Here is a 20437-nt window from a genome sequence, read left to right as displayed (position 1 = left end):
GGGGAGGGGAAGTGATTTAGGGCGGTTTCAGTTTCCCTCTTTGCTCCCCAGCTGCAGTGCCTGGGCCCTCACCCCAACGTGCAGGCTCCCTGGGACGGCTGCTGGAGAAGGGCTCCCAGTGGTGCAGAGGGCTCCCGGTAGCTCCGTACGGTTCCAGCTGCCGTGACCTCTTTGGCAAACACTATCTAGGATAGCATTTGGCTGTAGGTAGTAAAATCCTGCCCCCAAATCTCTGGGAGATTGTCGGGCAGGTCTGTGAGGTCAGATCAGCCCTGCAGGTGAGTGTCCAGCCATCCACCACCAGCTCAGCCTCTCTCCCTCCTCTTTTTTTTTTTTTTTTTTTTTTTGCCTTTAATTTCGCAATTAAGATTTATTTCCCAGCTCAGGTTTCCCCCTTCCACCCTGCACTAATTCATTACTTGCCCTGCACTCCCTTCCTGACACTCCAGATTTAGAACATGTCTCCTCACGTGGTTTCCCCCTGCCCTCCCGTGGCCCCGTGCACCTTGTGGGGAGCTCCAAAGAGAGAAATTTATGGAGGGAAAATTTGGGGCTTTGCATATCTGCCGGGACATGAGCCATCTCGTTCCTGTGACTTTGTGAACACTCTCAGGACTTCCCGTAGCCCCCAGGCACCGCTCTCCTTTCCCCCTCCAGGCAGATGTGGAAAGTCAGAAAGATTTTCACGCTCCCTCTGAGCTCATAAATCAAGAAGGCTTAATCTCCTACATCCAGGAGTCTGTGATGAGAAAATACAGATTCCCCCTTCTCCCCCCCCTAATTTCCACCACTCCCTTCCTCCTGTCTTTCATATTCCCGGCACATCTGGTGTGTGTTAGGCTGCCAGCTGTTGCATTGTGCGGAGTGATTAAACCATGTGGGAGGAATGGGGGAAGATTTTTATCTGGGCATTCATGAGTCTGCATTACAAGCCCTTTTTTCTTTAGCTCTCCCTAAGAAGAGGTCATCTGGAGTCAGGGGTAGTGGAATTTCAGAAAGGTTTTGTGCGTCCCCGTGTCTCCCCTGTATCTGCTCTCAGTGAGAAGTAAAAGATGTCGGCGTTAACGTGCAGGTGTTGTGTTTTGGGCTGTGGCCATCACGTTGGAACCACGTCTATGATATCGATTTGGTTGCAGTAATACCTTGCAGGAAGCGATCTCTGAAGGCTTTGAAGTGACTTGAAGGTGAAGGTTCCACATCCTAGCGCGGGTGCCCCGAGGAATCTGGTTTTCAGTTCATCCCCCTCTGCCCAACTCCCACACTTCTCTCTCTCCTCCCAAGCTCCTGGATTTCCACGCATCTGCCCAGCCTCTTCATCCCCCTGGCTTCCCTGTCTCCCGGAGGCTTATATGGGGTTTGGGGAGCATCTGTTGTATGGTCAGATGCTGCTTAACGATGTCACTGTGCGGAATATTTGCTGCGGTAGATTTGGAAAGCCCCAGATGGGCAGTGGAGGGGTTTGGGTGGGTGCATTGGGAATCTCCCATCACAGCAGAAGGGCAGGCAGGTTCTCCTAGGCAGGATGACCTTGTGGAGAGCAGCACACCTGAGAGATGCAGCTGAAATATGTGCTTGAATCGCAGCAGTTTTCAGATTTTCTTTGGGCTGAGGAGCCCTCGGAGGGTGGGTGCTCCTCTCGGCCACGGTACAGGGATCTCTGGTGTCTGTGCTGGGATGGTCAGCGCCCTGTTTAATTCCCTGCAGTGAGATGGGATGAGTGAAATCCCTAGGAGTAGAAGGACTGATGCCACCAAGGAGCGGTGGAGGGGGAATGCTGCTTTTCTCCTGTGAGTAATGTGAGCTGGCCGTCACTTCGTGGGCAGGGGGAGCAATTACTTCTCGTAAGGGGAAATGGATAAAAAGAGCCCCTGCTGCGGCCACATCTGGCCCAAATGAGTGACCTCTGTGCTTGCTGCTCGCCAGGGCTCCACCAGCCACCATGAGGGGAGCAAAGAGACCTCAGAGGTTGGGAGATCGGAGGTGAAAGGCAAGAAGTCCTCAAGCCATGGCAGCAGCCACAAAGGGAAAAAGACGGGAAGTGGGAAAAGCTCGGCGGGCTTCAGCTCAGCTTCCTCCAGCGGGACCTTCCAGCCTGCAGGTAAGGGGCAAAGGAGAAGCCAGGGAAGAGGGGATGGGGCTGATGCTTCACTTCACCGTTAAGCCCTCTGAATCTTTGCTGATTGCTCTGTAACCCCTCGAAGAGAAAAGGGAGAAGTCTCCTTGCTACTCGCTCCATGCACAGAGGGAATAACCGAGTGGGATGAGTGTTACAGCTCCCCTCCTGCGCAGGCCTGCTGCACTGCAAGGCAGAACAGATCCAGATGTCTGAGCGGAGGGAGGAGGGAAGGGGACACCGCGCGCAGGCAATATGGGCAGCACCTGCCCTCGCCTCCGTAGGTGGTACTGTCTGCAGGAGTGCTTTAAGGAGTGCCGGGGGAGAGACCTGAGCCAAAACCTGATACCCGGGCTCCCCTGAGCTTTGAGTTGAAACCTTGCAGGGCTCCCATCTGCTCTGATGTTCCTCGGTCCTTTTCCGAGCTGTTGTCAGAACCGCTCGCGTGCTCCATCTCCTGGGACCCTCATCGGGGCGGGAGGGAGGGTGGTGGTGCAGGGCCTCGGGGAGCACACACACGCACGTTTGGGTGGATGAAGCTGCTTTGTGCACCGCTTGTGCTCGCCAGAGAGCATGAGAGCAGCTGGGGGAGGTGGACCAGGGCTGGGAGGTGACAGAAGCGTCCTTCAGCTCAGTCTCTGGCCTGTGCCAGGGGACCTGCCTTGTGACCGTGCTCTCGTTGCTTTGCGGGCTGAGTTATTGCCACTGCGAGCCTTCCTACATCTGCTTCCCCTCTGCTTCCCCCAGGCACCTCCTGCAGCTCCTTGCAGTGCTCCCAGGATTTCGTGACATTCCCCAAGCTCGAGCAGGACGACGAGAAGTACCGGAAGCCTGTCTCTTCCTCTTCGTCTTCGCACTGCTCCCCTCTGTATGAAGGCCAGAAGGGGGATATCTTTGAGCAGAAGGTGATCTTCTCAGGCTTCGGGTCCATCATGCGCTTCTCCACCTCGGCCGTGAGCCAGCAGCGAGGCCGTGATGCCTCCCCTGTGGACTACAAGGCCTCGAACCCTGTCAGCGGCCCTTCGGTGGGGAGCAGCGGGGCCGCTGGCGGCAGTGGCAGCAGCAGCAGCCACAAGCGCATGCCGTCCCTCAGCATGGAAGAGGGAGAGGTGCTGAAAGAAAAGAAGCACAAGGGCAGCAAGAAAAACAAGCATGGGCCTGGCAGGCCGAAAGGGGGCAAAAGCAAAGAGATTTTGGGTGCCCAGCTGGCTGGGTCCACGTCTACGTCTTCGTCGCCCTTCTCCGGGGGCTCCCTCGTTAGCTCCAGCATCAGCAACTCCTCGCGGCCCTTCAGCCACACGGGGAACCTGCCCAGCCTCAGCATGGAATCCCCACTGCTGAGTTCAGGTATGTTTCCCCTTAGGGCTCCAGGTGTGCACGGGTGCTCCCAGCCCCGCTCTCTTCAGCATCGTGTTTGGCTGGTGTCTGAACCTGCAGCTGCCCAGGGTCCGGTCCCTCGCTTTCGTTCCCAGAAGCTGTAAAAACCAGGTCTGGCCTCCCATTTCCATCATAGCGTCCATCCCACAGTCTCCTCTGGGTCAGCTTCATTTCTCCTTGGAGCTGGGAGCATTTCAAGCCCTTCTCCCTCGAGTGCTGGACCATCTCAGCAAACCAGAGCTGAATTTCTGAAGCCTACAGACAGGGGTGTTCCCAGGCCAAACCAGCACAACCGCAATCTGACCCCAAATGAGGGATCCTCATGAGAGGTTCAAGTTTAACCCCTCTTTTCAGAGCAAACCCTTTCATTCTGGCCTGACCACATCCACGGAGGGCTGGAGGATGCTGTTAACTCTGCCGAGAGGCTGCCAGCAGTTCCCGGAGGAGTTCCCTGGCCTGGCAGGGCTGAGGGCAGCGGGGATGCGCGGCAGGAAGGGGTTAAGGCAGCAGGCAGAGGAGGGGCGTGCAGCTCGGGGCTGAGGTTTGACACTGTTCTGGCAGCAGAACTTGTCATCGGTCTATTGTGGGTTGTTTGCAGATGCTCCGATTTAGGTCAGATTGCAAGGGGGGGGGGATATAATTTTGCTGTGTGCGTCTGGGAGCCGCGGCCCGTTCGTCTGCGCTGCCTGAGAGCGGAGAGGAGCTGCAGGAATCGTTGGGACCTCCATTATCATAAACCTAGGCCAATTTTTTCCCCTGCCTTTCCCCCTCCCAAACCACAAAGTGATATTTCAGGGAGGAGGAGGCTGCCAGGCCTCGCTCTCCCCCTGCTCATCCCCTCATTCTCCTGCGGAGAGATGTTGGCAGAGCGCTGCAGGACCCGACCTGGGGCTGTGCAGATGGGGAGTTGGACGGGTCCCCTGCCTCCCAGCTCCCTCCTCACCTTCCTTCCTCATTTCTCTGGCCGTGTCCCACCTTGGTCCGTGGGCACCGTGGCAGGGGAGGGGATAGCTCAGCACGAGCACGGGCTTGTGGCTTTGGTGAGTCACGGTGTGCTGTGGTTTCTCTGCCCGATTGTACCGGCTGTGGGCAGCAAATGAGAAGGGGGGGGAAGGCTGGAAACACCTCTGACAGAAGGACTGTGGGCTGCCACACCATCACTGTGTGCTGGGCCACGAAGGGCACGTTCAGCTTGGTCCCGTGCTTGGCGTCACCCTCCCTTTCTGAGACCAAGCCCTGCACAGCGCCAGCTGCCTCCAGGCCATGCTTAACGCGTCTCCTCCCCTCGCAGGGATCTACACCAGTAACAAGGACCCCATTTCCCACGGGGGCGGAGTGCTCCGAGCTGTGTGCAGTACACCCCTCTCTTCCAGCCTGCTGGCACACCAGGGTACGTCGTCTCTCCCACAGCTCAACCGGTCTCCCTTTGCTAGCACCATCCCAGCCTCCTCTTCCTCCTCGGTCTCCACCACGCAGGTAAGAACATCAGGAGCAGGGCAGGAGAGGGCCTGGTGGTCAGGCAGAGCAGGACTAGCTTGTGGGCACAGAGGAGCTGCTTTTTTTTCCGTTTGGGAACGCTGTTTTTCTTCCTGCAGATTGGAGGGGAGCTGCCAACTGTGGCTTCCCTCACTGGCACTAGAAAGATGCAGGCAATTTGGCATCGCAGCCCATTTGGGGGCAGAGAGGAACTGCAGCCTAAAAGGGCAGGGCACTCTGCACTGGCTGCAAATGCAGCACAGACAGGACGGGACGGTCGGGAGGCAGAGGCCTGGCTGTCGGTGCGTGTGCTGCATCCCTGCTGCTTGCTGGCTGCTGGCCCTGGTGCCAGCCCTACCTTCGCTGTGCAGCACAGATAGCTCGGTGGGAGGGCTCGCACCTCCCAGCTGGGTGGGCTGCGTGTGTGCCAGGAGACAGAGCCTGGTCCTTGGTCAGGAGCTCACAGCGAGAGGTGTTTTACAGGGAGGAGGGAGTTAGTTTTACAGCTCCAGTGTTACGCAGCTCATTCAGGCCTCTTGGCTCTGAGATGGGGCTGGGAAGATTTCAGCTGTCTAGCGAGACTTCCAAGAAGATATTTTTAACGCTCTCTCAAGACCAAGCTGGGTTCAAGAGTCAGGAAGAGGAGGGATAATGAAAAGTTATTTTCCTCTTGCATTTTTGAGAAGTAATTTCTCTCTCTCTCTCTCTTCTCCCTCCCCCCTGTTTTGCCATGTAGGTGTTCTCACTGGCAGGTTCAACATTCAGCCTCCCCTCCTCACATATTTTCGGAAGCCCCCTCACATCTGGGCTGTCAATCAACCCGCTCCTAAATCAGTCGGAAAGCAGCCGGGCAGGTACGTGAACCAGAAGGTATGTGAGCTTGGGCTCCCGAAGGGGTCTCCCTGGAAGAGGCAAGACAACCGCACTCATAGTTCTCCAGCTGCCCTCCCTGCTTGCTCCCATTCCATGCGTGTGACAGCCAGGGGCTAGGAGAGAGGGACAGTGCCTTTTTCCCCAGGCCAGGAGGTGCTTGCATTGCCCTAAGGAAGTTTTGGCCTTCGGTCCTGTAAAAGCACATCTGCTGCTGTGTCCAATGGCTAACGCGTGTCCCTGGGCACGTGCTGAGGAGGTGCAAGAGTGGAAATCCTTCCCTACGGAAATCTCTCGCCTTTTTACCTACTAAAGCTGTGCAAACCCGGTGAAAACTATTGCGAGCTTTTGCTTCCTCGAAATAAGCTGAAGGGTTTCTTGTTGTTGTTGTTGTTTAATGAGAGAGATCTTGCACTCTTAGTGTTCATCTCCCACCTCTGTTTTGAGTTAGTTTCTGCTCTTCCGCTTTGGCTTTGTCATGAAATGCAAAATTCACTGTTTTCAACTTCCAAACGTGAACGTGCCAACACTGAATTGCTTACAACTGCTCATTTTTTCCCACCAAGGCAAATTCATTTTTCTTGGAAAGTTGCCTGGTTAATAAGCAGGAAACTTGAAGCATCATAAGACTTCTTTTTTTTTTTTTTTCCGAGCAGAATGGGCCTGATTTTTGGTTTGCACCAGTAGTTAAACAAAAGCACCCTCCTGGTTTTCAGATGTTGCAGTTAGTGGTGCGACTGTCTCCTGCTCCCCTAGCCCAGAAACGTTGGCAGCTCGGCATGCTGGCTGCTGAGCTTGGGAGGTAAAACTCTGCCCAGCGTCACAGGCCAGGACTGTAAAAGGCACAGTCCTCCTTAGGGCTGAGTTCTCTGGAGAATCTGATGCCGGTGTGCCCCTGTTCGCCTTAACCAGCGTGCATGCCTGCATGTGAAGCATGAATGAACTTGTGTGCTTGCTTATGACCTCTGCAAGCCCATGGATGTTCCCTGTCTGTCTCTCTGTCACTGGCAGCACTTTGTCTGCATGCCCCTGCTGGCAGCTTGTGTCTGCTCGAGTGCCACGGGGAGGTAACCGCACAGCTGGCACCAGGGGAGAGAGGGCACTGCATGGGAGCTCTGAGCCAGGCGTGATTCGGTCACCTGGAATTAAGGAAGGGATGGGATGATTCCAAGAGTTATTCTTCCCTTGCGGCAACCGACAGGAGAGAGGAGATGACCCGCTGCCACTTCCCCTTTGCTGTTATTTTGGCAAAGTGCTGACAGGAGAAGGAAGCAAGTCAACTTTCAGGAACAGCCTTGTGGTTCAGGCACAATACAGCGCTCAGCAGTCTGTTCCAGCCCCGAGGCTAATAATGAATGAATCATGTGGGCAAAGCCCAGCATCCAAAGTGCTCGAGAAAGCTTGATCCTTAGTTTCCATTTCCAAGATTGCTCTTTTTGTTTGTCTGGGATTTTAGGAGTTTCAGGACATGTTTCTTCCAGTTCCAGGCAGCCTTTAGAACAGCTCCTGTTGTCACCTTTTAAGTTTTCTCCATCACCATCTCCTCTTGCTGGAGCTAGTGACCCAGAGGGTGTTAAGCCAAATTCTCCTTTTTTTCCAGGGGGGTTAATTAACATGCATTAAACCTCCTGTGTGGCCATTTTCATTTTAAAGTGTGACGACTGCTTTAATCCCAAGTCGTTAACAGAGTGGTTGTGAAGTTTTAAGTATTCCTGCCTTGTCTTTAAAACAGATTACCTTTCCTGAGAGTGTCTGTGTAGACAGATCCCCTGCAGACATAGATTTCGTGGCAGCAATATTTGAGCTCTTCGTGATTTTAATGTGATGTAGGGAAATGGTGTTATCCTGTCTTACAGATGGGAGAACTGAGAAACTGTTATCACTGATGCAGGTTGATACCGGGTGCCTTTGGCAGTGTAAAAAGTCTGATTCTTATCTTCCCACTTGCTTAGCTACTGTCTAGTTCATCCTCCCACGGCTTGTCCTGGATCCTGCCTCATTATGATGACAGGCCAAACGTATTTATCTTCTGCAGTTGCCTCCAAGCCTCTTTTTCCTACTTGCTGCCCTGCGAAGTGCTGTCTCTGTGTGATAACTCAGTCATCTCCCGGTCCCCCAGACAACAGGGTGGTGCTGGCCAGCAGATAGTTGAGGATGGAGCCTGGCTGCAGCAAACTGGCACTGTGTATATGCACACAACCTCCCTGGTGTGTGAGCAAACAAGACAGGAACACACAGACAGGCAGAGCTTAGCCAAATGTTTATTTGGTCGCAAGTTTAAATTATGGTGGCAAAGCTGCATGTGATGGGCTGGGGGTGGTTTTTTTTTGAAAAGTTGAGGTGGTCTTTGGATGAAAATGGTACGGAGAAGCACTGCTGCAGTACAACCATTCCCAGCCTTCTGGTAGCTGATCATCAGTGGAGAAAATAGGAAGGCTTCGTGTCTTCCAGCATCTCAAGGACTTTGCTAACCTTGTCTCCACGTGGTGCCTTGCACCGAGAGGCTGCTGCTGGCTGGGAACTGCTGGCTGGAAACTGCTGGAAAGTGGTGGATTCTGCCCAAAAAGGTGAACCAGTTCTAGCTGATGGTCAGGAAGGTGTTCCCATATGGACGAAGGGGTGAGGATCGGTCTCATACCTAAGAGCTGCCGAACAGCAGCTGCACGTGCTTGTTCTTAGCAGCAGAAAACACTGGCAATAACTTATTGCCCTGCTCAGGGCACTACCCTGTAAATCACAGCGCCTTGCAGTGTTCCCTGCAGGAGACTTCCTGGATTCTTGCACATGAGAAACGTCTCTTATTGTGTGAAGAAGAGGAGGGGCGAGCCAGCCAGCTGGTGCAGGCTGTAGTCACAACATCTGACACGTCCTGGAGCGAGGGGAACGTGTGTTCACAGGCTGGCAGGCTCGGGGGATGGAGAGCAAATGGCAGCTGAATCCACCTCGCTCCTTGCTCAGTGCTTGGATAGGAGATGTCCCTCACGGGCACACGCTCAGCAGCTCCATCCCTGGCACTGCGGTGCTCTGTAGGACAGAGGGGTGGCCATAGGGGTGGCTCCTGGACACTTCTTTAAGCACCTCAGAGAGGAGCAGAGCACCTGGAAACGCTGGGGCGCAGGGGAAGGATGCTGAAGGCACGGCGCTGCGGTGGCACCTTGGAGAGGCGCACCAGGGCGCACGGGATCCATCCTGCGGCTCAGCCATCGCGCATCCCCCCCGCCTTGCGGCTAAAGGGAAAGGCTCCTGCTGCCAAGGGGGGGTCGGGGAGGGGGGCAGCAGCCCAGCCGCAGGCCCGCAGAGGCGGGGGGGGACCGCGGGGACACGCGAGGACACGCGGCCCCTCCTCTGTCGCCTCCCCCGGGCGGCGGGGGCGCATGCGGGCGGCCGGGCTGCTCCGTGCTCCCCTCTAGCGGGCGCCCACCCCCGGCTGCCGGGCACCTGCCGGCAGCGGCCGCCGCTGAGCCCCCTCCTGTCCCTCTCCCCACGCAGAGCCCGACCTGGAGGACTGCAGTTTTGGCTGCCGAGGGACGTCGCCCCAGGAGAGTCTCTCGTCCATGTGAGTGTCCTTCAGGAGCCCTCCGCCGCGCCCCGGGGAGCGCGGAAAGCAGCTGGGGAGAGGGTGGGGGGGGACGCACGGAGCATCTTTCCTCCTCCTGGGGTAAGGAGAGGGGCAGAAGGGATGGGGGGAGGCAGGATGCTCGGCCGATATCGGGGTGAACGGGGATGGAGGGCTGCCCTGGAGCGGAGCCGAGGAGATGGAGGCTGGGAGGGACGCGGCCGCTCCCAGGCAGAGGAGATGCAGGAGAAGGGAGCAGGGTGCGGGTGCAGACTAAGGGAAGCGTCGCTGACATCCCCCCCCCCTGCCTCCCCAGGTCCCCCATCAGCAGCCTGCCGACCCTCTTTGACCAGACGGTGTCCTGCAGCAGCAGCGGGCAGCTGGAGAATGTTCCCCAGGCCACCCCAAACATCGAGCAGCTTCTGGAGAAGCAGGGCAATGGGGAAGCCGGCGTAAACAGTGAGTCGCTGGGGGCACGGGCTGCGGGAGGAGAGGTCCTTGTGCGTGGTTTTGGCAGAGCCAGCTGGGATTTTGCCCACGGCAGAGGAGCCAGGCTGGGGACAAAGCGTTAGCCTGGGCCATGGGGGGGTAGCTGGCAGCGGGGCTGTGATCTGCAGGTCAGTCTCATCCCCCAGCGTGGTCTAATTGCGGTACCCCTGTGTGGTCCCCCTTCTCCTCTTCCCTCTGCCCCCCATCCTCTCCCCCAACCCCGTCTCCTTTCCCTTCTTCCGTTCCCTGCAGTTGTAGAGATGCTCAAAGCCCTGCACTCGCTGCAGAAGGAGAACCAGCGGCTTCAGGAGCAGATCATGACGCTGACAGCCAAGAAGGAACGCCTGCAGCTCCTCAACGTGCAGCTCTCCGTCCCTTTCCCGGTGGTGACCAGCAGCAACGGCCCGGGCAGCCAGGCCCAGTACATCCTGCCTGCCAACGGTGAGGGGCAGTGGGAAGTGTCACCCCGTGCCATTCCTAGCAGTGCTCCGGGGTGGGCAGGGGGGGTCGTGGCAGGGAGGATCTGACCCATTTATCTCGCTGCAGCCGCTGATGGAAGCGCTCTCCCTTGCCATTGCTGTGGCAACGTCAGGCTCCACCCCTGACTCCGTTCTCACTTCTTTCCTCCTTCCAGTCTGCAACAACGACTCCCTGAGCATCAGCAAGAGCCCGCCGTGCAAGAACAGCTTTGGGATCGAGAACTCGCTCTCCACTTCCTCTGAGGTACAGGGGCCACCGCCTCCCCCAGCCAGCTGGGAAAGGGACCTGGGGCGGGACCAGAGCAGTGCAGTCCAGTGCTCTGACGTGATGTCCAGCTCATAAATCCGAGTAGTGAAGGCCCAGAAATCAGCTTTCTTTCTCTGGAGTGGCCGCTCTTCGGTTTATCTCAGTGCTGAGGGGAGCTGAGCCTGAGAGCAAGAGGCGAGAATGCTTCTAGGTTATTCTGGCTGCGCTTGCAGACATCCAGCAAAGTACGCCTGAGCTCTGGGACCTCTCTGAGCATACACCTGCACTCACAGCCCCCCTTCCCACCTCCAGCTCCTGTCCAGAGCCCCCCCTGGAGCTGAGCTGACCTTTCACAAGCTGCCCCAGTCCGATGCTCTTATGTCCGTTTCTCCCCCAGGACCCTCATTCAGGTTGCCCCAGCAGGAGCAGCTCTTCCCTGTCCTTCCACAGCACTCCTCCACCCCTGCCCATGCTGCAGCAGAGTCCTGCCTCGCTACCCCTGCCCGGGGTGCAGCAGGTGAATGGCCTGGCCAGGGTGGCAGGCAGCGGGCTGGGGGGAGGCACCACGGCCAGCCACAGCCTCTCCACGGTGCCCATGGTGGACGGCCTGATGGGGACCCTGGCAGGAGGCCAGCAGATGCCCATCAACGGGATCCTGGGGAATCTGAACGGAGCTCAGGCCGCCCAGCCTCCGAGCGCGCTGACGCAGGCGAGCGGGCCTCCGACCTTGCAGCTCTCCACCAGCCTGAGCAGGTGAGGACGGGGAGCTCGCGGGGACGGCCCTGCCCTCTCCATCAGAAGCTTAGCACCGGGAGGGAGGGAGGGAGGCCCTGTGTGTACAGGACCAAGGCGGGCCGTGCTGATTTTCCCTGCCCTGCTCCCCTCGCAGCGTGCCCAGCCTGAGTCCCCTGACAGAGCAGCAGCGGCACGTCTTGCACCAACACGAACAGCAGCTCCAGCAGCTCCAGCAGCTCCTGACTTCTCAACCGCTTAATCCGGTAAGTGTGCCTGCTGGCACCTTTTATCTGATGAACTGTTTAATGAGAAAGCCTCGGAGCAGGGAGCAGAAAGTACGGCTCCCTCCTACACACGACCCCCCTTGCCCAGGGGGCTGCGGCGTCACGTGCTCTTCCCCTGTCTCGGGGCTGCGGTGGGTGCAGTGAGAAGAAAAGCTTTAGGCAGGAAGGTGCGGCACCTCCTGGAGGGGGGAGATGGGGATTTGCAATTTTTCGTACAAAGGAAAAAATTTAATCTGGGTTTCCCACATCCCGAGGGTGTGAGAACGTGGTAACGCTAAGCCTCCGTAAAATCAGGAGTGCTGTTACCTCCTCCAGACATCTCTGAATGCAAATCATGTCTGCTCCTGCTGCCACGAGAGCACCGAGCTCGGGGCTTGCAGATGTGCTGAGGCTCACAGGAGAGAAGGAACTTGCTTGAGGACACTGCTCGAGTTTAGGACGAGATAAACACCAAATTACTGAGCCCTGAGGCTCGTGAGTGTGCCTGGGCACATTGGCAAAGAGAACGAGAGGTGGCAGGAGGACTTGTGGAGGTGGACGAGGACTTTGGGGTCAGAAAAAGGATCAGGCAGCCCCATTGCAGGCTGCTGTGGGAAAGGCTGCACAGGCGGATGGTAAACAAGCCCCTGAGAGCTGCATTCACTCACCCTGCAGAAACCTCGGCGCTGTCCCTCCCCTGCGGCGGAGCTGCATGGCAGCGCTAACGCCGTCAATGAAGCCGTGCACATTTATATCTCCCTTGGACGTGGCCCAGTGTTTGGGATAGGTTTCTGGGTCAGGCTATTTATAACCGAGGAAAAGCAAATTTCAAAAGGCTTCTCTTTTCAGCGGCTGATGTCACCGTGTCATCAGCTGCATCCCTATGGGTATGGAAACAATGTCAGCCCTCAGCCTGCCGTTTCGGTCGATGGTTGCCATAGTGATTTCCGCAATTTGGTGGGATTTGAGGGCGTCCCTCTGGGCGCAGGTGAGCCGTGGCCCTCATCCCCCCGTCCTGCTCACCTGCACCGACCCTGTGGGACAGGGCTGAGCTGTGAAGCAGGGCAGACTGAGGAAAAAAAAAAAAAAAAAAAAAACAACAAAAAAACAGCAGCCAGCACAGAAATCCAGGTCAGTGTATACCCCAGATTTAAAATCCACGGATCAGTTGTTTGGAAAGGGCTGAGTAGATCGGTGTGCCTGCAGGTGTCTCAGTGAGGGTCAGCTAATCCCACGCTTCAGGAAGCAGTGGGGCTGGGCAGGGCAGAAGCACGGCGTGCTAATGAACTTCACAGGCTGTTCCTCTCTCTACCTGTAGATAAATGAGGAAGGGGACTTCCTCTGCGCTGCCAGTTGCAGTGCCTGGGGCAGAGCGTGCTGCTCTGGCTCCTGGCTCCTTTGCGTTAGGTGTCACCTCTTCCCGAGCCCTTTGTCCCTCCCCTGACGGCTCTTCTCGCCCTTCCCTGCAGGAGCAGCAGGCCCTGGTGTTCCAGATGATGCAGCAAATCCAGCAGAAGAGGGAGCTGCAGCGGCTGCAGATGACGAGCTCGTCCCAGCTGTCCATGAGCAGCCTCCTGGCGGCCACCTCTGCCCCCCTCCTGCACTCCAGCACCAGCGCCCTGATGACCTCGGCCCCCCAGGCGCCCCCCAGCAGCAGCTCCCTCATGGCCTCCCTCTCCCCCCAGCAGCTCAACCCTAGCAATGCCCTCCTGGCTCCGCAGGCCACCCCGCCACTCAGCGCTCCTGGGAACAGCCTCATGGCTTCGGGGACAGGCATCCCACCTGTCCTTACAGCACAGACTAACCCGTTTCTCAACCTGCAGGCTGATGGCAACACCCCAAAAGGAACGGTGCGTATGCTGCTAGCGCTACCCTAACCCCAGTGAGCTCGTGGTGCTAGGCGCTGTGCAGACCCGGGGAGAGGCAGTCTGCGCTGCAGTTAACGGGGGAACGAGGGCACCGCGTAGGCAGCAGAGCCAGAATCCTCCACTGGCTTTGCTCCATCCCTCACTAGCCCGTGTCACGGCCTGATCCGACCTCCGTGGACTTCTGTAAGGCCCAGGCAGGGTGAGGTAGGCACAGAGCTCCCGGGGTGCCCTTCCCTGTGTGCACGCGGGCGCAGACACACACCAGACCTGCTGCGGGAGCGAGGCAGAGGCAGGCCGTAGATTTGTCTCCGTTGACCCTAAGACTTGGACGGGCAGCGTGCCCCTTGCAGTGCTGGCCCTATTAGGGCCTCGTGATGAGATGTAAAGGTGACTGCATGTTGAAACCCGGGGTTTAGAAGGAATCTCGCACCTGAGAGGAGAGGTGGTGGAGGTGCGGAGAGGTCTGCAGCCTCTCCGTAAAGCACCCTTGTCCTGGAACACCAGCGTCTAGGGACTGATGGTGTGGTACTTTTGCCTGTCCTTCATCCTCCCCTGGCCCGTACCAGTTCCCAGAAGGTCCAGTCCTGGCTGGAGACACTTAGGAGCCAAAGGCCAGGGACGAGGGGCCTGTTTGGCCTGAACCGGGCAGAGGGGAAGCCTGGGGCTCCCGTGTCTCCGATGATCTCGGTGGCGCCCGAGAGGTCGCGGTGAGCAGGGCCAGGTCAGCAGCACAGCAGAGCTATCTGCTTCTGCCCCCTCGTGTCGCTGCCTGTCCAGTACTGATACCTGTCTCCTCTGCGTCTCTTTTTCTGTTTGTTTTTTAAAGAGCATGAATGAAAAGGGAGCTCCTCTTACCCAGGACAAGGGCTAAGCTCCCCCCTCACCCCGAACAAACCAGCAGCCAACTCCTCTCAGCCAGGGGAATGTGGCTTTCCACAGTCAGCAACTTTGATACTGTTAGAGCAATGAGCACAAGGCTTCCAAGAAGCATTTCCTGCCGCTGGGCAATGCCAAGAGGTGCTTTGGAAGACAGCACGTCTCTGACCAAGCCCTGGCATCGGGAGGAGCGAAGGCGGGGGGCAGCCTGCCGCGCTGGGCTGTGCCACACATGATCAAAGTGAAGCTGTGTTTCCACGCAGAGTGGAGGAGAGCTAACACCAGCTGCCTGCCGGGAGTGCAAGCGTGTGTGTACGTGCGTGTAGCCCCCAGGCCGAGGCACTAGAGACCATCGAGCACCCTTGGCCAAGACCTCGGTGGAGGGAGGCCCCTCTGCTGAGGACTCTTTTCGGCACGGTGCAGAGGAATCTGGCAGTGCCCTCGGAGGCAGCCCTGGATGTGCCGCGGCTGGGGAAGTGGGACGTGGTGGCAGTGCCCGCGTGGTCTGCTTCGCCCAGATGGGGAGGCTGAGAAGAAGCCCCCTGCAGCTGAGGTTTCTCAACTGCTTCTCATCTGCTGGGCTCTTAGGATGCTGTTGTCTCTGTAGCCATCGTACGATGCCCCTGCACGCCAGCTGGATCCGTACCCAGCCTGAAAAGACACGAGTGGTGGAGCGATGGGGAAGGATCGGTGCTTGGGGAGGTGAAAGCCACCAACTTCTTTAAAGGACATTGCCACGTCTGCTCACAAGCTGCTGTTGGGTCGGTGCTGTACGTTTCCCGTGAAAAGCACACTCCTGCTCCTCCTGCCGTCTTTCAGTCTACTTCCAAGATTTCCAAAGCCTAAAATTTCAGCATGCAAAAAGGGGCCGTAGCCAGTATTACCCTTACCGTAGCCAACTTCAGAAGGTGCATTTGAACCTGGCACTTGTTTCCTAGGCTAAGCTGGGCGATAGAAATGTGTGTGTGTGGAAAAGACAGTCCCAGATCTGGTACCTGTTCATCCTTACCCACCACAAATCATTCCAGTCTGGCAAAAAAAAAAAAAAAAAAGAAAAGAAAAACAAGAAAAACAAGAAAAACCTACCAACGTTCTTCCACTGGTCTTGGGCACTTGAGAAAAGGGATCTCCGAGCAATGGGACAACCTCCCAAGCTGGGACATCAGACCCTTCGCTGTTTTCCACCTCTTGACCTTAACTCCTCCGTCTTGCAGCCTGGAACCTCAGCAAAGGCAGCGGCTTCCTCTGAGCTGGGATGCGATGGATTGATTGAAGGACAGGTGGGGCTGCCCCGAGGGAAGGGGAACTTCTACGTCAAACGTACGCGTGCCCCTTTGCCTCATCCCCTGGCTAAATGCAGAGCTCTGGTGGGTGGGGGCAGGCGCGAAGACTCCAGCAAACAGAAACTCTGAGGGTCTTAAAAAAAAAAAATAATAATAACTGTCAGACCTTAACAACCATTTTTCAGCACATTCCCACTGCCCCTAACTGGTTTGCACTATTCAAATTTGTCAGCAGTGGGGCTGTGCTGATAGTAATAGGGAAGCTTGTGATAGGCAAAACTCATCTGCTAAATCTTTCATCCTTTTTTGTTTTGTTACTTTTGTTTGGAGGATTATCACCACAATGGCTGGGTAAGGCTAAAACAAGAGGAAGAACCTTTTTGATCTCAGCCTCTCGTTCTGTGAACTGGGCAGAACACTGCTGTCTGCTCAGAAATATATATATTATATATATATAATTTTTTTTAATACAGAAAAGCTAATGTTTTAACAAGGTTAAGAAGCTATTGGCAAGATGCAGATGGCAGCTAAAAGTGAAAATACAGGAAAAAAAAAGTCTCCTTCCCTCCCTCCTGGTCTCTGCAGCCTAGCGAGGAGCAGCTGAAGCGTGGCTCCTGCTGATGCTCCCCATCCCCAGCCGTCGTGTTGTGGGCTGAGCCATGCCCCCATCCGTCAACCCAATCCTTACAAAATGTGAATGAGATATTTCAGCTTCAAATGGTTTGACTCCAATCCTGGCTCCCCATCCCTGAAATTTCCCCTGGCACAGTCATGTGCTTGCACTTTTTTTTATTCCCTCCTCCCCAAACAGCCACGCTGTGCCCCCGCTCCTCTGCGAGCATCAGTTCCACAGCCAATTCCGAGCCTGCCGTGCTAAATTCAGCCCTGCCGTGCCCCGTGTGTGTGTGTGATGGCTGCAGGCAGGTGAGGCCCAGACCTGCCAACCTCCGTGCACCAGGTCCGTGGGAGTCAGGAGCGGCTGGGCCCAGCGACGAGCGCAGGTCTGGGTCAGTGGGATGACGGACAGGAGGGCTGGGGGTACAGCAGCGGCTCTTAAATCTGCAGATGTGATAGCTGCCAGCCAGCTGCTTGCCCAGCTGGGTTTGTCTGGGTTTGAGTTATGTTCTATTTCTTTTTTTTTTTTTTTTTTTCCATTTTTTTTTTATTATTATTATTTTTTTTTCTGGAAGATCCCAAACTCGAGTTGCCACCTGTTGTGCTGTCGTGCTTACCAGCAGCGCAGCCTTCAGACTGCTCGGGAACCACCAGGACCTGACGTCGTGTCCAGGCCTGGTCAAACTGTTCCAAAATTTAACCGCATTTCACGCCCTGGGATTAACGAGCTGGGAGCGGGAGCAGAGGGGATGGAGGAGGGGAGGCTGGTTAACGGCTGTCCCCAGAGCAAGCTGGCTCCTAGAACAAATAGAAACCTTGTTCAGATCAGTGGGATGGTGCCCAAATCCCTGGGTGACAGCAGAAAGGTGGCAGGGGGTCAGCGAGAGGTACGTGAGGAAGGTGAGTGCGCAGTCGGGGCTGGAACGCGCCGCACGAGCCCTGCAATGCTGCTGGGAAGACACCCGGGGAGCCCACCCGGTTGGAAATCGAGGACTGAATTCGAGGACTGTGTTCGTAGACAGGATCTCTGCTAAAAGCAGGAGGGGCTGAGCTATGCTGCGGTCCTGGGTCCCTGCTCCTGCTGGGCACGTCCCTGCCTTCGCTTGTGGCGCTGGTTGGAGCGCGAAGCCGCTCTCCGGGACCCGCGAGGATGAGGCTGGAGCTGACGAGGGGGGGAAGAGGCGTTCAGATAGCACTTACACATTTCTCCGACCTCTTCCAAAGGCGCCCGGTCCCTTTGAAGCGTGCTCTTCCTCGTCAAATCGCCTCGACCTGCCCCAGAGCCAAAGGTGCCTTTGGCAGCCCGAGGGGAGCAGGAGGGTCGCTGCCAGAGGGCCGCCACCAAGCACCCGCATCTGGAAAGGAGGAGCAGGGGAAAGAGAAATAAAAGCTAAAGATTATCTGTGTTTCAGTTGCACTGGGGTACGTTTCTTTACCCGTTTTGATGCTAATGTCTCATTTAGTATGTTGCATGTGTCTTTTTTGTTTTGATTTGTTTTTTATTAAATAAAAGAGAAAAATGTGTATATTTTTGGCAATTTAAGGTAATGTAGCTAAGATATATTTTTTTCACGCTGCTTGACTGTTCTTTATTATAATAAATAATATTAATATTAACATCCAAGACTTTTTAATGCAGTTAGGGTTTCGGCATTGAAAAAAGAATGAGGTCTGGGTGATGAACCCCCACCTGGGCGCTGTGCTGTCCGCGGGGCTGAGGTGCACGGGCAGGGTTTCTGCCTCTCTGCTGGCCTTGCACGTCGCGAGGCAGAGTTTGCCACACAAAGCCTGGGCTTGCAGAGTTGGACCATCGAAGGCTTTGGGTCATTGTAGGAGTTACTTGGAGGGAGAAGCAGGTTTGATGCCTGCATCTGAGGACTCGGTTGCTCTCTGCTGTGGCCGGTAGCTGCAAAGCCTCCTCTTGGTGCCCAGAACCGCCGGGCCTGGAGCAGATCCCCACCGATGTAAGGGGTTGCTGAGGGCGGAGAGCGGCTTATGCTAGCTGAGGAACTCGTCTTCTGGTTTCTCAGGCTGGAAGGAAATGCAGTGTTTCTGCTTCGGTCCTTTGGTGTGGAAGTGGTGGGAGAGGAGCCCAGTGCAGGAGGAAACCCGCTGGGGAGCTGGCAGGCAGCGTGCGGGCGCTCAGTGCCAGAGCACAGGCTGGGAGGGAGGCACGGGGGCTGCTCGTGGAGCACCAGGGGCCCAGATCCAGTTCTGCTGTGTTTCTTGGAGCCCTGAAGCACAAAGAAGCTGACTATTTCTGCAGCGTTGGGTTGGTTTGTTCCTGGCATGGTTCTTCTCTTTCCACTGCTTAGCTCTCGGTAGCATTTCTGTTCCTGTTTTGCAAGGAGGGGGCTGGAGAGGCAAGAAAGGATGGCACTGAGCTTTGTTCTGTGGTTCTGTGACGGATAAGCAGGTCGTGGCATCTTCTTGGACCAGGATAATGGGAGAAATATATCTACAGCAGGTGCATGAAATGTATCTGTCCAAGCAATCCCATGCAAAGCCCCTCTCTTCTACAGCTCCTACAGGCTCTGCCGCTGGTCTCTCCCAGCCACTCACCAGTGTCACCAGACGTGGCTCTTGTACACACAGTGGCTGTCTCGGTCCTGGACACCACGGAGCCTCATTTTTTCCCCTGTTTCTACACTGGCAGGCGTGCTGTAGCCACAAACCGGCTGCCCTGGCTGGCTGGGGCTGGTTCCGACTCCGGCGCTGTCCCTGCAGAGCGTATGGATGCAGATGGCTCGAGCCCCTTGGCTGCCTACCAAAGACAACACAGACATAGACGAGGTCTTCTCGTGTGCTCGGTAGAGGACTCCAGGGGGGACATACCAAGCAGCTGATATCATACTCTTCGGGGTGAAATGTTCAGGCCAGTTGGCAGGGTGAGGGGTGACCGACATGCCTGAAGCAAGCGGGGCCGCGGGCCGCTGCGGTGGTGGAGCGGGTCCCTCGGGAGCTCAGAACAGGCTGCAGTTGTTTCGCGTGACCGGAGGATTGGCTCAGGATGCAGATGCTCTCCTGCTGCACAGGCCTGGAGACAGGGACATGTGCCGGGGGGCTTCTCTGCTCAGCACAAGCCCATCAGTTGGTCTAAACATCCCTCTCCTCTCCAAAGGGGAGCGCAGCCACGGCTGCGTCAGGGGCCAGCTGCACAGAGCAGCAACGCCGGCTGCTCCCAAAGCCTTTCAAGTTAAAGCCGGGTTTGTTTGCACACCTCTACACCAGATGGTGATAAGGGCATCGCTCTGTTTTATGTTTGCACTTAAAGACACCTGCATCGTCCGTCCAATTCCAGCCCGATGGGGCTGAGCAGGCACCGCTGTGCCCCAGGCGGTTTGTTCAAGGGCTCTCTCCCAGCCCAGCACGTTTCAGGGCTGGCAGCTCACGCTGCTCTCTTATTTACTGTTGCCCTTGATATATGCTGCGCCGTGCGGTTTCTTAAGCCCACGTAAGTAAAAATAATCAAGTGCCTGTGATCAAAAAAGCCTTGAGGCGGGGAGCTGAATGTGTCCCTGGTGCCTCTCCTGTGCTCGTGGAGTTGTGAAGGCTGCGGATGTCACCTTCACGGCCAGGGGGGAGGCAGCAATAATCTCAATGGTAACTCACAGCAGCAGCTCAGAGGTGTCCCCTCCTCACCCATTTTTCCAGGTGGAGAAGAAGAGGCACGGAGGAGGAATCTGCTCAGGAGCCAGCTCTCCCACGCTTCGATCTGCCTGCAGAAGGGACGCTGGCTCTGCAGGACCCATGGGGCCAAGGCTCCTGGGTGTCCGCAGGGCTTCAGTCCTGCAGGGAAGCTTCTTGGGACGGGAGAGCAGAGGCAGCCAGAGAGCTTGTAAGCCTGCTAGCACAGCTGCTGCCCTTCTGGTCCTTCTGACAGCGCTGATGGACGAAGCCCAGCTCCAGCCGTGGCTCTCCGTGCCCAGCAGGGCGCTCGCAGCTGTGCAGGGGCAGTGAGGGCAGGCGGAGCTTTTGCTTTAGCTCCGGGGGTTTTACGTGAGAACCCTCGGTACAGAAAATCCCCTCCCAAAACCGGGGCATCGCCGTGGAGCTGCAGCTGCTGCCAGGACGGGGCTCGTGGCTGGAGCCCCCTGGTGCTGCGCTCAGGGCTCGGACCAGGCACGGCTGCTCCCCCTTGCCCCCATTTCTCCCCTCGCTGCCCGCACAGGCTCCCCCCTTGCAGCTCC

General features: G+C 56.7%; 1 protein-coding gene across 4 annotated transcripts in view; it reads left to right on the top strand.

Moving 5' to 3' along the window:
- Positions 1-17773, top strand: part of MLLT6 (MLLT6, PHD finger containing) — a 44728-nt gene extending 26955 nt beyond the window's left edge. For all 4 annotated transcript variants that reach the window (XM_084496542.1, XM_084496541.1, XM_084496543.1 and 1 more), the window contains 12 exons: positions 1924-2098; positions 2861-3460; positions 4782-4966; positions 5703-5820; positions 9326-9392; positions 9709-9851; positions 10134-10322; positions 10516-10604; positions 11005-11360; positions 11497-11605; positions 13075-13455; positions 14300-17773. In XM_084496542.1, coding sequence (XP_084352668.1) covers positions 1924-2098; positions 2861-3460; positions 4782-4966; positions 5703-5820; positions 9326-9392; positions 9709-9851; positions 10134-10322; positions 10516-10604; positions 11005-11360; positions 11497-11605; positions 13075-13455; positions 14300-14344 — 2457 coding nt within the window. In that variant the 3' untranslated portion in view covers positions 14345-17773. The remainder of the gene's footprint in view (positions 1-1923; positions 2099-2860; positions 3461-4781; positions 4967-5702; positions 5821-9325; positions 9393-9708; positions 9852-10133; positions 10323-10515; positions 10605-11004; positions 11361-11496; positions 11606-13074; positions 13456-14299) is intronic.
- Positions 17774-20437: the final 2664 nt, after the last annotated feature.

The sequence above is a fragment of the Aythya ferina genome (genome assembly GCF_964211825.1).
Source record: "Aythya ferina genome assembly, chromosome: 23".
Classification (NCBI taxonomy): Eukaryota; Metazoa; Chordata; class Aves; order Anseriformes; family Anatidae; genus Aythya; species Aythya ferina.
This window is presented reverse-complemented; position numbering and strand designations above follow the sequence as displayed.